The sequence below is a fragment of the Chaetodon auriga genome, chromosome 10 (genome assembly GCF_051107435.1).
Source record: "Chaetodon auriga isolate fChaAug3 chromosome 10, fChaAug3.hap1, whole genome shotgun sequence".
Lineage (NCBI taxonomy): Eukaryota > Metazoa > Chordata > Actinopteri > Chaetodontiformes > Chaetodontidae > Chaetodon > Chaetodon auriga.
The window spans coordinates 12,895,326-12,912,480 of NC_135083.1; the positions used below are offsets into that span (position 1 = coordinate 12,895,326).

The window sequence follows — 17,155 nt, forward strand, 5'->3', positions numbered from 1 at the left end:
AAGATATTTATAAAACGCTAGTTAGTGAAAAACGTTGCTTGAATTGTTCCTTTTGTAAAGCCAGGAGCAAAATAAATAACGACATGTCTATTTCCCAAGAATAAAAAGGTGTTTTTAGACATATTGCTCAGGCCAATCTTAGCTGTGCTGCCTGGAATAGACCATGATTTTAAACATGCACACGTGTGCCATGGCCCTGGACGGATTTCATGCTGCTCTTCCTCTTCCTTCTTCTTTTCCCCCTGCTGGTCTCAAGGGTTATGATAACAGGGAGGGACATCAGTGTGTGAGGGGAGTCAAGCTCCTCAGGGGGTTGCCATTGATCAGTCAAGTCATGCACACACACACACACACCCACACACACCCACACACACAAACTATGGGCAGAGAGAGACGGCACAGTGACGTTAGTTCATATCCAAAAGGAATTCATTGAGGAAGGAAAAAAATCTGAAGTTCTTCTGATTCTAACTTGCCACATTTTCATGTTTCCCAAAAAAGAATGATAAATATTTGTCTCCTGTACCTTCAAGTCATTAGGTAGAAAGGATGTGGCCGTAGATGAGAGGAGAGGAGACGGTATTGTAGCCATCATGCAGAAAGCACTCAGACATGGCAGAGAATCGAGAGCAGGGTTGAGGAAAGAGAAGACAGTAGTGGTCGAGTAAGCGTGCCTCCCTTTCTCTCAATGCTAATTTTCTTGGCAGGCTCTTAAAGAGAATTTTAATTTGCTCTGTGTTTACGATTCATAGCGAATGGTGCCATCTCAGAGGCCAATGTAATCTAATTATTAACACAAATGCATGGACGTACATGCACTGATGGGCACACGCTCATGCACTGAGAAACGTACATTGTAATCTAATTAACTTGGCAAGCATTCTGTACTCATTTTCATTTAAAAATATGCTCTTTGTGAAGACAACACTATGGGCCTTGGGGAAATACTTAAATATTTATAGACACTAAATATGTGATTTATTTAGAGCATCTATATGCAGCATGGATACAATTAGTAATTTGAAGCATCATTTTCACTGTGTCAGTTATTTTGGGTGAGGTCAGGTGACTTTTTAAAATTTCTATGTTGTATATTTCTACTCACCCAAAAAGCAAACACAACAAGCAAATAATAATTTTTAAAAACTGATTTACTCAAAGAATTTGAAATGTGGTCAAAAACATTTGTATCTTTCAAAAGTATAAACGGGTAATCAGGTCATTGTGTATTTATTTGTCTCACTAGTAAGCCTCCCTTGGAAACTGTCAAGACATACAATCAGTGCAGATTTCATTCATCTTATGAAATTCAATGACACTGCCACATCCACAACAGCTGCTTTTGTTTCCATAGCTGTAATTTTAGATATATTTATACACTCAACACAGGAGTGAATGAAATGATGAGGAGTCCAAACATGGTGGCTCAGTCACTCTAATGAGAGTCTTTGGTTACCCTCCTGTAAACAAACAATATGTTAATGTGACTCTTTGTGGCTGTATACTGAATCAAACAGATCAATGGACTGAGATCATTTTAAGAGTAATTTGATTATGTGTGTGAGCATTTGGCTGTGATCACCCAGTGCTGTTCTTGGGGCCTTAACATACAGGGGTTGTATACTGTTGGTGCGACAAAGTGAATCTTCTTCTGTTTTGGACTCTCTGGTTCACTCCACCTCCTCAAAGTTCAGCACTAGGGAGGATTTGCAAATGGCCAACTGCACAAGTTTCACCTCTCGCACTGCATGGCTTCTCCTCAGTTAGATACCCCTGGTGTGATTGTGTAACTCGATGGAAAATAATTGATTTTGGTCCAGACTTTCACTGTGACAAATGCTGGTGCAACTGGGACATTTGACAGATGTTAAATGACCTGAACCATTTACATATTCACAATGGTCACTGAAAGCAGATTTGGTCCATTTTTTGTTGAAGTATTACTTTTGTATTTCTGCAGGTTGTTAAATACTGTATGTACTGTATGTGTGTGTGTGTGTGTGTGTGTGTGTGTGTGTGTGTGTGTGTGTGTGTGTGTGTGTGTGTGTGTGAGAGAGAGAGAGAGAGAGAGAGAGAGAGGGAGAGAGGGAGAGAGAGAGAGAGAGAGAGAGAGAGAGAAGCCCCAGTGGTAGGAATGACATTTGAAAGAAGTGCCCCGCTGGGACTATGAGAGCTATCTCTGTGCTTTGTGTGTGTTCGCAAAACCACGCACACACACATACACACACGCACACACGCATGCACACACACATACGCACACACATACGCACACAGCTCCTGGTTGCTCAGAGTCAGGGCAATCTGTCCATCTGTTAGTCTGTCAGTAGCACGTCATCCTTAGTAAATGGGGTTAACAGCCACTGCTGTGTTAAGAGAGGCAGGGATAACAAGTCCTCATGCCATGGAGAGAGATGGGAGGGGGCTTCAAGAGGGAGAGAGACATCGACAGGAAGAGAAAGAGACAGGGTGAGAGAGGGAGAACACATTATAGAAAGTGTAAAAAATTCTCAGATTTAGAGCCTGTGATTGAGGATAATGGTTTGCTGCCCTGCTGAGTTTGCTGTGCAAAGCTAAGAGCAAGAGAGAGCAAAAGAAAAATGGGGTGCTGGAGTGGCTAAGAGAGATTGGGAAAAGGAGGGGTCATTTATGAAATAGCAGTAGGACAGGATAAGATAGACGAAGAAGATGAGGAGGAGGAGAAGAAAAAGGAGGAGATGGGAGGAGAGCAGATATGGATAGATGAAGTGGGAAAGACAGATTGTGAAGAAAGGCAGCACCATCTTTGAAAGAGGGCTGCATTCTCACCAAGTAAGGCTTTTAGTGTAATTTAGCATTATTACACACACACACACACACACACACACACACACACACACACACACAGACACACACGGCAATCCATGGTGTGCTTCTATATCCCTGGAGTCTATATCCCTGAGTGTTTACATCTGCTTTTTATTTTAGCGGCGTGTACACAAACAGATACACAGAGACTACTTTGTGAGTGTGTGTATTCTGTGTATATTGGTGTGTGTGTGTGTGTCCTTCCGTGTATGACGTGGTGAGTTATGCCTAATTCAGCTGAGTATTTATTGAGTTTATTGGAGTCTGTGGCCTCACTCTCTGGCAGATTGGTAATTATAAACATCTCAGCCCCATACAGCATCAAACTGTTGACACCTTAAGCTGGATTACACAGCTCGAGAGCACACTAAACACTGTGCGCACATATGCCTTTGTAGTGCTGTTTCTCTGTGAGTACCTCATGTATTTTACCCCTAAGTCCCTTTTTGCTCAATGTAGTCATTTTTCATATGCTGAATCTTGTACTTGGAGGCATATATAATGCTATCTAATAAAAATCACCAGATCATAGAGTTTGGCCATCATATATAAAGCCTGTAGGTCCACCAAAGTAAGCCCCACATGTATGTGGTGTTTTATAACATCGCTGGCATCAGCAGGGTCTTACTGCGAGAACCTCAGACATACAGCGCATCACATCCTGACGAAGGCATGATGTCGGTAAAAGCATGTCATTCTGTGAGTGAGAATGATGGAGGAGGCGAGTGATTGCAACAACTGAGACAAGGGCAAACATCAGGGCCTTGTTTTCTGTCTCAAATCTCAAATCAACATTTTTTGAAGGTTAATTTGGAAGGATTAAAACCACAACCAGAGTGGATGACCAGCACTGTAAAAACAATGAACAGCAGCAATCACAGCAATTATTGTAATCAAACTATTGTGGTTAGTGAGGTTTCAGCGCTCGGTTTCCCGTGGCCTTGTTCTTCTTGTGTGAGCAACTACATCACACGGTCAGTGCTTCTGGTAGCCAATGATTTTACAACTATTACTAGCATCCGGCAGCAGTAACCGTTTAAAAGTTGTCAAATTAACTTTACAGAGTAATTCACTGAACAAGCAGCTATTCAGCCGCAAATGAGAGGATGCGTAAAGACAGTCTGTTGTAAACATCTATGCATCAAGCAGTGTTAAAATAATCAACCCAACCAATCTGTCACACGGCTCCAGCTCTTATTCATTTCAGCATGCGGTCCATATTGAAGGAATTTACTGCCATCTATTAACATTAATATGTGTAATCAAGCCTCAATGAACTTTTACATTGCTCCAGTAAAACCCTCACCCCCGCCTCCTCCCTACTACTCTATCCTCGGATTAGTGCACCATCGCTCTTCCTAATGCTGAGTCAATTACTACTGCAGGTGCCGAGCCTAAAATTGGGCCAGGGGGTGTGTGTGCCTGTGGGGGGTTGGGTTAAGGTGTTTACTCTGTGTGTGTTGATTTTCCAGAGCAGTGTATCTGCCAACAGGCTTGTCAAGCCTGTAAGAAAAAAAAAAAAAAAAAGCAAGCCAATTAGGGCGGTGCATGGAGAGAGAGGCCAAGAGGCAAAATGAAAGGTGTTAGTATCAAACAAAACTAAACCTCTAAAGCCCACCAGCAATCTCTAGAGGCTGCAGTAATCATTTCAGGCCAGGCTATGACAGTGTTGGATAGAATAAATGACACACAGTTGATTCGGATATTCCTCCAGCCGTGCCGGACCAGTGACCTGCTCAAGAAATCTCCAAATTCAAAAAGGTTTTTCCTCTGGGAAGCATAAATGTAATTAAATTAAATGATCAAATGTCTTTCTGCAAGTAGAAATTATGGTTTAAGATTGGCACAAGGAAGACACAGTATCAGCAAAGTCAATATAATCTCTCCTCTACTGAGGAAAGAAAATGGAAAAATCTCATATCAAGCTGGCAATTAACTGTCTTGTGTACAAACTTGATAATTTGACCTGGTCTGATTAAAAGCCATAAAAGCATGGCCTGACTGTGGGGATAGAGAAAAGGTCGAGGGGTCACCAAAGTCAGCGAGCGAGAAAGGATCATCCTCTGGGGAGCATTAATGCCCACAACTAATCACAGCATTGCAGCCAGGAAATAGAGCACTATGACGAGCTCACCATTTGACCTGAGGCTGGCGGAGGATTACATGTGCATATTTCTTGTATACAAATGGAAGTCTGTCTGATGCTGATGATAAACCAAAGGTCAGACCATCACCAAAACTGGGAATCATTCTCTCGGGGCAATAAACATTGACACCAGATTTTGCAGCAATCTGTTGGTGAGATATCTTTCTGTGGACCAAAGTGTTGGACTGATGGACAGACAGATGGACAGATCAATCAAGCAGCATCACTATCCTTTTAGCTCCACCAGCAGCGAGCCCACAGAGAAACTAGAGGACATGAAAGAAAGATGAGAGACACACACAGAGTGGGTGAGATATTAGAACGAGCTTTTCACTGAGATATTAATTGGACTGGGCTTTGCAGGATTGCTGCTTTGTCTTTTTCTCATTAACGGAGCAAATTAAGAACTTTTCAAATCTCTGTTAGTCTGTTAAACATATTCATACTGCCTCTTTCAGTTCAGCTTGCCTCACTTTTAAATACTCTTTAGACAGAGCAGAGTCATTGTTTGCTGCTTTAGTTTTCATTGCCATGCAGTGTGCACCCTTTGTTGTACTGTGGGCGGACTCTTTTGTAATGGAAATAGCGGTAATTTCCAACAACTGTGTGAAAGTCCCAAACGCACCGACTTCGACTTACACAGCCGTGAGATGATACATGCATACATGCATACATGTACGCACACGTGTGCTCACGTACCTGAAGACATGAACAGTGTACATTGTAGGTAAAACATGGAGAGTCACAAACAGGCATGCACATACTGCATCCTTGCACACCAGCGCTCCTGACAAGGCTTATTGTTTGTCCTTGACATTTTAATGTATTTGATGAAAAGCTGGTATGAAAGGACCATGTGTTGACATCACAAATCTTCAAATGTGGAGTGATTTCTTTGTTCCCTCTCTCTCTGTCAGCTGACTCAAGGGACTTCTATGCTAAGGGTGGACTTGTTGTTAATTAACCACACGGCTGGCTGATTGAAGTGTGCGTGTGTATAGATGTGCACACAAAGTGGTAGCCATAGCAGAAATGAAGGGGCTTCCCACATCCACCCATCATTAGTCTTGCAGCTAATACTCACTTGGGATGCTATACTATACAATCAAATCAGTGTATTCTAATACAAACATTGGCTGTTTTTCCTCTCTTTCAATTACCGAGTTACCATTTTATTCCCCGTGTATTGCGGAAGGGCTACAAGAGACTTAACATGTATTTTCTATACAGATCCTCTTAGTGAAGGAGCAGCTGTGGCTCAGCAGCCATGCAGTAAAAGCTGGGACTTTCAGATTTGCTATATTTATGAGTCTCTATGTGTGTGTCTATCTGGAGAATATGTATTTTTGCATGTGTGCTTGGTTTTGTTTGTGCACAATTGGTGCATAAATAGAGTCAGAATCCAGAAAATGTCTAATTTGGTAGCTCTGATTATGAACTGCTCTTGTGGCTCATGGCATCTGATAATAGTCTCTAATCACACTGAATTACCCTTCATTTCACTTCATTATTCAGTCGAACATTGCGTTCATGCTGCCTTTTTTTATTTGGTGAATAGGTGGTTATTTTGTCCTCGTCTTGTGGCAGTGATTTGACAGATCTGTCATTTAACTGTTAGTATTTCTGTAGGTGCAATTACAACTACCTGTTTAGCTGCATTCATCTGATCTGCACATGTTACCATTTTTGCGGCAATTTTTACGCTGGTGTTTTTCTGGATCAGGTATCGGGTACGTCCTCATAACCCCACAAACAAAGTTCTGATTGATTCAGTTCACCCGTCAGCGAGCACAACACCAGACCGATGTGACACATGGGAAAAAAAAAAAATCTGAGACTTGGGCAGCAATTCACTGGTCTGGAACCACGCTAATGTGATAAAATGTCACTTCTCAAATGTTAATCGTTGATATTAGATCACATGTTGGAGGAAAATGTCTGATACTGAACGATACTGTCTGCGTCTCTCTGTTTCACAGTGCATGTGAAGGCAGGGACGTGTGAGGTGATCGCAGCCCATCGCTGCTGCAACAAGAACAAGATCGAGGAGAGATCTCAGACCGTCAAATGTTCCTGCTTCCCCGGACAGGTCGCTGGCACCACCCGGGCCATGCCCTCCTGTGTTGATGGTATGTATCACTGTTTGCATTTCAGCGTTTTCATGCTGAATGGGGTATAGCGTTGGTGTCTACTAAGGGTGTAAAGATTAGCCGTTTTGTATCGCAAAACCAGGGTTGCCAGTTGTCACCCTTCTGGCATGTGACACTTTTTCACTGTCAGTCTCACCCTCAAACTCACCGCACAAACAATTCTCGCCCCAAAATGCTGCAACAGAGATGAACAGTGAGTGTATTATAGTCAAAGTCACTCTGGTATAGTAACAATTAAACCAAGTGAACATTGGTTACATACCGTAACCCCGGATTTTATGAGTACGGGCTCTTAAATTACTATCCGATTGGTATATGATGCTTACTGTGCTGTCTTTTGTGTGTGTGTGTGTGTGTGTGTGTGGGTGGTGGGGACGACTCACAAGCAAGGACATGCACCCACACAGTGTTGTTGAAAATACAAAATACATGGGAGATGACTCTGACTCGGGAACTGAGGTAAACAATAGCCAGTCAGCAGCATTTTAGAGGAAAAAAAAAAGTCCTTAGGGGCTGGCTAAAAAGTCATCCAATGTATCACTGCCCATGTCTTAAGCTGTTTGGCTACCAGCTGACGAGCAACATCCAATTATATTCATGCAGGGGCACAGCACAGCCATTATAACCCAATTCTTTTCACTGTTGCTCTCTTAATGTGCTCCAACCTTGCTCTTATGTGCTATATCCTTTGGTGCTTCTGATTTAAGTCAGATCTAATGTACCTGTATCTGTTTGTTAGGAGGTGGGGGCTTAGTTGTCCCAGCATGAACATTGATGCTGCTTGAATTTTTGAGAGCCCCCTCAAAAAGCAGAGGCTTTTTTAACCAAACCTGACAGTGCAGCCATTCGCTATAAATGGCAAATTTCTTCACATAAGTGTGTCTGACTGAAATACAAGTGATTCTCTCTGGATGGCCTTGACACAGTGATCCTCAACTTCGAATGTGCAGATGCTGCTCTGTTGAGGAAATTGATATAAAAGTGAAGCGATAGATGTCAATATCCTCTTGGCAGTATTTCTGGGTTCTGGTAAACAAAATACTGCACTGTCAATAGAAATGCGCAGAACATAATCAGAACAAACCTGAATCCTTGCTTCCCGCTGGTGACTTCAGGAGCGTGATCAATTATAGAATTATAAATTTACTTTGTCAATTATATTTCTGTGATGAATTCAGCAGAATTACAAACATACGACGAAAGGTCGCACTGCACACACAAGCAATTCAAAAATAATGAAATGTCTTCTCCGGCTATTACCCAAATAAGCCGTAAAGGTAAAAGAAGCACAAATCGGAACTATTCTGAACAGTAAAAGCAATCTGTGGTTCATAACCAAGAAAATAATTCCAATGATACGTATAAAAAATGAATATAACAAATTCTAATATAACATAATGGCTTCTTAACTGAGAAGCAGAATAGGGGAAAATGTTCTATGAAAAAGAATTCAGGTGCTCCTGCTATTGTATATTGAGCACTTCAGTCAATGTTATGTGAACATAAAAGCACTACCGACATGAATCTTTACTGCAAATATTATAATCTGCAGAAAATGTGATCTTTCCAGAGATGCTTTGTTGACAATGACGGAAAGGTTGATTCTGTAGACCCAAATGTTTATCTGGGCTCTTACACATAAATGAGCTTTTGTTTCGCAGTACTGCTGACAATTCTGAAGCAGAAACTGTACCCATATACCCGGAAAACCCCTCTGGCTGCTGTCCCTGTGTCCACAAAATCAGTGTACTGCACCCCCTGCAGCTATGAAGAGCGACACTTGAAGAAATCCCAGACGGCACTCTCTGCCGTTCTGTTGTGTCTTGCTTTAGAGTTCATGTTAAAATCCTAAACCTTTGGTATATACAATGAACAAATAAGGATGTACAAATTTCAGTACACAGACTTTTAGAATTCAGAGTTGAATTGCTTAAACCATTGTGTGAGCACCAATGGATGTCAAAGATGAACAACAAAATCTGACTCTTATCTTTTGTTTTGGGGTTATTATGTGTTTATTTAGCATGTACTATTATTATTAGCAGTATTCGGCTATCACTTTTGACAAAGTAGCACTCTCTTGGCTCTCTACACTTGGAAATGGTTTATTAACCAAAAAACTCTTGGATTGCTTGCAGGCATTACATCACCACTGAGCTGACACAATTCCTGATGGAACACATAATGACGACTTGATGAAAGTCTGCCTAATCTTTTTATACTGGGGTTTCTCTTTCCAAAATGGTTACCATCTGCACCATCTGATTACTAAGAAATCCTTAAACAGAAAAAGTAACTCTCTCAGAAAGTGTCAGTAATGCCCTGCGAACGATGTTGCTGAAAACTGGTTTTTGAGTAAGCATGTTATAACTACTTAAACACTAACATGTTAAACACTACCTGTGGCAAATGACACATCTTCAGAATGACAAATAAAGAAAGGCCACTCATAAGAACACTTCACAGCTTTTACTGTGGTTCTTCTGTTACTTTTTCTTGAGATGATATTTAATCATCCTCTTGTTCTCGACGTGGCTGGTCTTTCGAAGCCTTTTTCTCCTTTGTGTTTGCTAAAGGCACTTCATCAATTCATTTTTATCTGATTTGAAGTGTTGTGAACAAATCTACTCTAAATCCTGAAGGATCACAACTTATCCCAGCTGTCTTGTGCCTGCCTTGCCTCAAGTTTTGTCCTTTTTTCCTAGTTGAATTGAAAATGTAAGTGATCCCTTATGTGCTGATTAAATTCACATGACTTTAGTGCCCATGAACCCTAAACATACAGTGATAATCTGCGTTTAAAAGAATGCTCTGCAGACAGAGCATGTTTCTTTATTGTTCATAGGCGGTCAAAACATGTTCCTCAGGAAAATAAAATCCATTTCATATTCCCCTGAATATCAATAAGGGTGTATATAAGGAGACTGGAAACAACTCCATACACTACACTGATGAAGGCAAGGTAGCTGGAAATGTTTGGTAAAGCATGGTGTAAAACATTCCTAATTTTGACATTCATATCAAGCACTCTATCAGCATTTCCTTGCACATTTTTATACATATTATCATTCTGCACATTGCACCGGAAATTTGTTTAAAAAAACAAACAAACAAACAAGTTGAAATATTGCACATTTTTACATTTCGTGGAGATGGAAATGTTGATACTTTGTGAATAAATCATGACATACATGGAGAATGTGACATAAATATCCATTGAGGCTTACGCTCCACTGAAGATGAGGCAGTGAAGTGAGGCAGATGAAAACCTGGTAGAAACGTACATGAATTCACATTTTCTTTTGCAGAAATTTGCTTAAATGTTGTGCCAATTTTGGATGGGAACTTGGCTCCAGAAAGCTTGGTGTCAAAATTCACAAATGCATAGTCCCATGACTCATGTCTCATGAAAGCGCTGAAAGAAAACACAAACATCAAGACACGTCTTTACCAAACTAAATATCTGCTGTACTCGTGTCTCTTCCTCCAGCTTCCATTGTAGCCCAGAAGTGGTGGTGTCAGATGCAGCCATGCATGGAAGGTGAGGAGTGTAAGGTTCTCCCAGACCTCACAGGATGGAGCTGCAGCACAGGCAACAAAGTCAAGACCACAAAGGTTGGTGTGCACCCTATCTATCTCTCTTTAATAGCTCCAGTTCCCTCTCTCACACACTAACTTTACACTTAGATGCACACACGGTCAGACCCACCATGAGTGACCCACTTCCACCTCCATTGTGCTACATCTTCGTCCTCTCTCCTTCTCCTTTCTGTCTCATTTGTCTCTATCCCCTACATCATTCTCTTTCCCTTCCGTATCACTCTTTTCTCACCCAATTTCTCTCTCTTTACTATCTCCTAACACCCTTCTTGGATCCAACATCAAACAGTCTCTGAAGAAAAACAAGGCCAACAGGAACAAGGCAAATAACACACACACACACACAGAGGGAGAGAGAACATCACAATTCCCTTCACTCCCACTTGCCCTGCTTCCCTGCATCTGACTGGTATGCCATCTGACTCCATGCAAAAACAACTCACCACAGCGGAAACACTCCAGTGGTAATTGTCCTTGGATAGTTTTTATGCTCCCATTTGCCCATAAAACAGTATGAGCAGTTTGTGTGTGTGTGTTCTTTTCCTGGTATTTCCTCGATTCTCATGTACTGTCCATTTGTCTGTATCTTTATGTGCGTGCATGTACTGTATATTATAGATCTTTCTGCTGAGCCCCCTCTGGCACCTGTTAGCTTCTCTTCAGTGGCTTGACCTGAGCAGGCTCTTAGCTGTCTGTCATAGGATTGGATTTGTGCGAGACTCACCTCTTGTCACTGTATGCTTCTGTTTCTAACCTCCATCCTTCTCTCTGCCTTCTCACCTTCCATTATTCATGGCTGGGTGCAGACTTTTGTTTTCTGCCTAAATAATTGATTGAAGGCGTGGACAGAGGAGGGAGAGTGCATCTGCTTGGGCAAAAGAGAGGGATGAGAAAAGCTTGAGATACACATGGTCTCCTCTCTCTTCCCCACTCTCACTTTCTCTAAAACACTCAGAGAGTGTCTCCTATACGCTGGGCTGATTAAAAATTCCTTACCTACTTTTTCCTCTACTCACCTCTCACCTAGCAAAGTGGATCTCGCCCCTCAAGTTGCACTCCTTGCTTCTCAACAGCCACTCCTCTTATTCTCACCCTGAAATAGATGTGTGCTGCTGTGCTGCGGTGCTCAAATTTGTGTTAGGCATAAGTGTAACTGAACTTTCCAAATTCACTGCTCAAATCACGGCGAGATAAAGACACAAAGAGAGCAGTATAGAAAATGACAGAATGATCTTCGAGTGTGTAACAGGCGCAGAGAGACACACGAGGGTTGATCAGATATGAAGATGATGCAATTTCTGAATATGTGAGCGCCATCCGGAAGTTGCTTCATATATCTGATCTCATGCATTTAGTTTTATCAACCTCAAAGTGCGCATTTATAATTTCCCGAACGAGATCAAAGCAAACCAGTTTCAGCCAGGCAACGCTTTATCATTGACTCCGTCGTAGGTTGAAACTGCACAAATATTTTCTGTCTCTTGCATTCAGGTCTTTGATCAATGATTTGTGTGAGTTTGCGTGTGTGTACAATATGTGATCGTGTTAGCTGATGTGTTTGCCTGATGATGAAAGACGGATTTTTTTTCTCCTCTGGTGTGGTATGCCGAGGTCAAGATGCACAGGCATCCAGATCAATAACATCGAACGTTCTCTTATAGTCCCATTAAGACCTGCTCACAAATTGAAATTGATGATTGAGTGAAAGAGAAAGGGGATGAGAGAGAGAGAGAGACATGGAGAGCAGCAAAAACAAGGACAGAGGCAGGGGAGATTGATGAGAAAGAAAAGATAACAAGTGGAAAATGGAGAGGAAAGGCTGAAGGCAGAGATGATAGGTAGATAAAAGAATAAAGAAAACACTTGAAAACAAGAATACTGGAACTGGTCAGCTGACAAGGAGCTTATGCTTGTGTCTGGGTACATAGAGCAGGCAAGAACACAAAGAGGGTTTGGCTGGCTCCATCCTTCCCTCCATCCATCCCTGGCTGGGAGCAGAGGAAAGGAGGAGAAGAGGAGGGCAGAGGGAGGAGAGAGGGAGGGGATAGAAGACAGCTCGATCAATGCCAAATAATATCATATGGATGAGCAGACAGACACAGCCGGGCTGCCGAGCCGCTGAGCTGTCGTAGACTGCGAGGCAAGTGTCTGTGCATTTGCGTAGACGCACACGCTGACTGTCATACACACATTAACAAACAAACGACAAGGTGTCAGCAATGCACTTCCTATATAGCTAGATTACATCAACACTAAACAGATGGGGCAGTCTGCAAGCACCACCAACCTCTTTAGGTAAGATATGCTGAAAGCCCTTTTCTCTTTGATAGAAATGACACAAACAGGGAATCAAGGCCTGTGTACAGTAATGTGATTTGATGCAGCTTTAGATGATTACAGAATAAGACAAACCAAAGATCAAACAATTGAAATAATGACTTTCCATAATTGAAACTGTGTGTTATAAAACGTGTGTATAATGTAAGAGTGAAGGGGACATCTGCCTCGGAGCCATCTGAGCAGCCACCCATGCAGACAGTTAAAGCTTGTGGAATAACCAATAGAAAATGTGGCATGCATGAGCTTCAAAAGGCCCATAAAGATGATACTTGAGCACTGATTGTATTCTTCGTGAACTGAGATCTAACTGTTTAAATCCGCTTTCTAATTGTGCACAAAAACTGCCACCTACAGGCATATTTAAACAGGCAGGGGGATGAACACCTAAAGGGACTTTTGAACCATAGCAGGCTCAGAGATGCAGCGGTGTGCTTGTATAGTGAACTGGCGTGACAACAAACGCCTGCAGACTCTTTGATCAGGCACAGGAGTAGATGCCTGAAGGCAATGGGAGCGGGCCCAGGAAGGGTGGCCTGGAGCCATCGAGAGCAGATACAGTAGAACAGTTTCAGCTGCCAGCTTGGGGGAAACGCTCCTCTGAGCTCTCTCGGTGATGGCTGGCCTTCACACTTTGTTAGCTGGCACCTGGGTTTGACAAAAGACTGACTCCCTCAAGAGGAAATACAAGGGAGACAGTGTGTGCTGGGGGAGAAGGGAAGCCTCCAGGAAACACAATGAGAGAGAAAAGCATGCAGGAAAGCAGAAGAATAGTCTTAGAAAGTCTGGTCTGTTACACGCCCGAGCACTGGCAGTTATACAGCAATTTGTGTCTGGTCGTTGGCTGGTTGGAAATGTCTCCTAATAGCTCGAAATAAAGCACAAGCAAAGAAAATGGAAAGATGGATGGATGAGATAAAGAGACCATGTGATTAGAGCAGCCGTCTCGACAAACAGACGAAATGACATGGCAGCGGGCCAAGCGCTGAGAGTGAGGCATTGTGGGCTGGCTGCCATGACTCAAGCTGAGTCTTGTTTAGTCTCTTGCCAGAAGAGACCATGCTTGTCGGTGGACCACCAACAACAATCACTTCCCATTATTTTCAAGTAGCAGACTGTGCTGCATCATTTAAAAACTGTGTGGTGCTGACATGTTGCACCAGAGCCGGCTTGGTGCTGTTTCAGGCCACATTCTTACTTCTTTAGGAATTATTTTCCGTGACCCATTTCTTTTCTCCCTGTCACAGGTGACCCGATAGTCCTGCCTGTCTCAAGAGGAGCAGAACAAAATGGCGGTGGAGTTACTTACACGACACAATGGACCTACCAGTGGTGAGGAAATGCACTCAGATGGACTTCTATGAGGAACCAGTAATTGTTTCATTATTCTGAGGATACGGTGGCTGAAGAGACAGGACTCTGACACTGTCTTCCATCACCTTAAACACAACTGAGTGTCCTTGGTCCTTTACTGCAGAGGACCGCATCACCCACAATCCTTTACTGCTACTACAAACAACAACTTCAAAAAAATGAACTATGACCCAAGCAGCACCGGATTAGATGACAAAAAACAACTTTCTTTACAACAATCTGTATTCTTCATTTCTCTTCTATGGCTTAGTTGTGTTCCATTCGCATACTGGGAATAAAGGAGGGTCTGGATGTGAGACGGCTGTCCCTCATTACAAACATCACGACAAAAAAGAGAAAAAAGGGGGGGAAAAAAAAGAGGAGTGGATCCAGAATGGCTGTCTCATGTAGTCTGGATGACACATTTAAATTTAACTGTGCCACATAGGACACACTTGATGCTGTCAAAATGTTTCTCAGATCTGAAAGCGAACCTTTTCTTTTTTCAGATTTCACCTCCATCAGAATATTTTACCTTGACTAGTTTGTGGCTTACCACACGCCATTTTTTAAAATGGGGAGACAGTTTGTCAGTCTTCTTTTTTCTTTTGTTTTTTGACAAAGAACAAAATCCTTTCAGGGGTGAGGTTAGACTAATACCAAGTAGATGTTATGGTATATTGAAACATGTAAACGTGTAAAAAAGAAAAAAAAGAAAAAAAAAGGTCCATGGAATCAATGGGGTTAAAAATAAATTGACGCTCTAATGGTTTTAATATCTGTGTTTTTAAACGCCTGTTAACCGCTATTGAGTACATGTGTCAGTATTATATGAAATGAATAAAACCTTTCAAAAGAAAAGATTAATCTCTGCATTTTGCTTCAGCCCTACAAATTAACCTTTGGTCACAGGCTCACAGCATACCACACAGTGTAAACAAAAAAGTGGAATAAAAGTAAAACCAAATGGACTGGACTGTTAAACAGGAGATGCATAAAGCTATGAGCTTTGTTGATAACATCAGTTTGAATCCACTTCTCAAGAAACCTCGATGGCACCGGAAACTCAAAATCATTTATTTGTAATTACTGGTGTTATTGTGTTGGCTCCAGGAAACATCATTAATGACCAGCTTTCCTGTTCATTTAATAATGGACCATATTTATTTCCTGCTTCAAACAAACAGCTCTGAACACTGACAGAAAAACCTCCAAGTATGGAGGTTGTCAGAGCTCATCAATCAGCAGGTTGGAGTTAAGAGAACAGCATTTTCTGCCCTTTGTTTAATCAAACATGCAACGGCCGTCGCAGGAGAAACCTGGATATTTGGTTGGAGTTTTCACCACAGAAATCCCCAGCAGGTGAAGAAAAAGGTGTTTGTACATTTCAGGCAGGACTTGGAAAACAAGATTATTAAATCTTGGAGGCAGGATGTTGTGGTTCTATTTTTGGCATTCTGTGGAGCTTAATCACAAGTTGTTTTTTTTTTAAACAATGATTGTGAATTGGCAGTGATACCACTTTGATTACCAACATACAATGTACTGCTGCAGCTGAAGCTTTGGGCTGTTAAAGTGAAACAGTTGTTGGCATCAATAAGTGTTGTGTCCGCATTTGTTCAGCGGTGGTTTGACTCTTATACAACAGAAGCACCCTCAGCATCATGTTGCTGTTTTCTTACAGAAAAGTATAACTGTTGTGTTATTATGTGATGTTATGCCTCTACACCGGCGACAGCCATGACAGAAGGCCTTTTGTGTTCGGCCGGTCCGTCTGTCCAATCATTGGTCCCATTCTGGTGAATACAACAGGTCGGGAACACCTTGAGGGGATGAAATCAAATTTGGCACAAATATTCACATGAACCCAAGGATGAAGTGTTTCAAATTTTGCGGTCAAAGGTCTCATGCGTTTTGACCGTAAAGTAATGACATCTTATAGCAATGTCAAACGTCAAAGGTCAACTTGACTGTGACATCATACACTTCTCTGGCCATTATTCAACACCATAACTCAGGAACAGAAGGAGAGAGTGTGACCATATTTCACATTTGTCCCTTCCTGGACAGGGCTTCAGTGTTGTTAGTTCAGTCCAGTTTTGAGCTCACCCTCTTCACTTCGTCTCTGAACGACAACCATGCCAAGGTGTCTCCTGTTCCTCCGGTGGTCCATCACAAGCTCATTATGTTGTCTGGTACTGAGCTTCAGGTGATTGTCGCTGCAAGTCCTCTATACTGTAAAACAGTCTCTAGGTGAAGACAGCATGTTTCTTACTAGAAATTATTCAGTGGAATCATGCATGTCAGTGTAGTGATAGTTACTGAATTCCTTCAAAGTCTTCATACATACATTACATGAGTCCAGACAGACATGGGTGTAAACTGCAACTTCACTAGTTGGTGAAAGGATGCAAGCACGACATGGATTGTAGTTTATCATATTTTATATTTTATGTGAGTTAAATGCTTTCCACCGCGGATCACTTGTATACTCAAATCTGACCAATACATGGGCTTGGCTGATATTACCAGCAGATTTAAACCTATCAAAGATACATCATATTCAGGCTATAAATCAGGCAGACATGATATTTTGAGGTAATTCATAAAGTATTGGCATTACATATCAGTTCCCCTCATGACACTGATTCAGTGGAGGCAGTAAGCCTAATATTATTATAGTATTATATTATATTTCATTAAAATGTGATATTTTCTTCTGACA

The 17,155-nt window shown here is 41.8% G+C and overlaps 1 protein-coding gene across 1 annotated transcript in view; it reads left to right on the top strand.

The window, feature by feature from the left end:
• Positions 1 to 15,282, top strand: part of LOC143326483 (chemokine-like protein TAFA-2) — a 69,861-nt gene extending 54,579 nt beyond the window's left edge. Inside the window, exons 3-5 of the mRNA XM_076740042.1 lie at positions 6,970 to 7,119; positions 10,631 to 10,755; positions 14,325 to 15,282. Of these exons, the coding sequence (XP_076596157.1) occupies positions 6,970 to 7,119; positions 10,631 to 10,755; positions 14,325 to 14,336 (287 nt within the window). The 3' untranslated portion in view covers positions 14,337 to 15,282. The remainder of the gene's footprint in view (positions 1 to 6,969; positions 7,120 to 10,630; positions 10,756 to 14,324) is intronic.
• Positions 15,283 to 17,155: the final 1,873 nt, after the last annotated feature.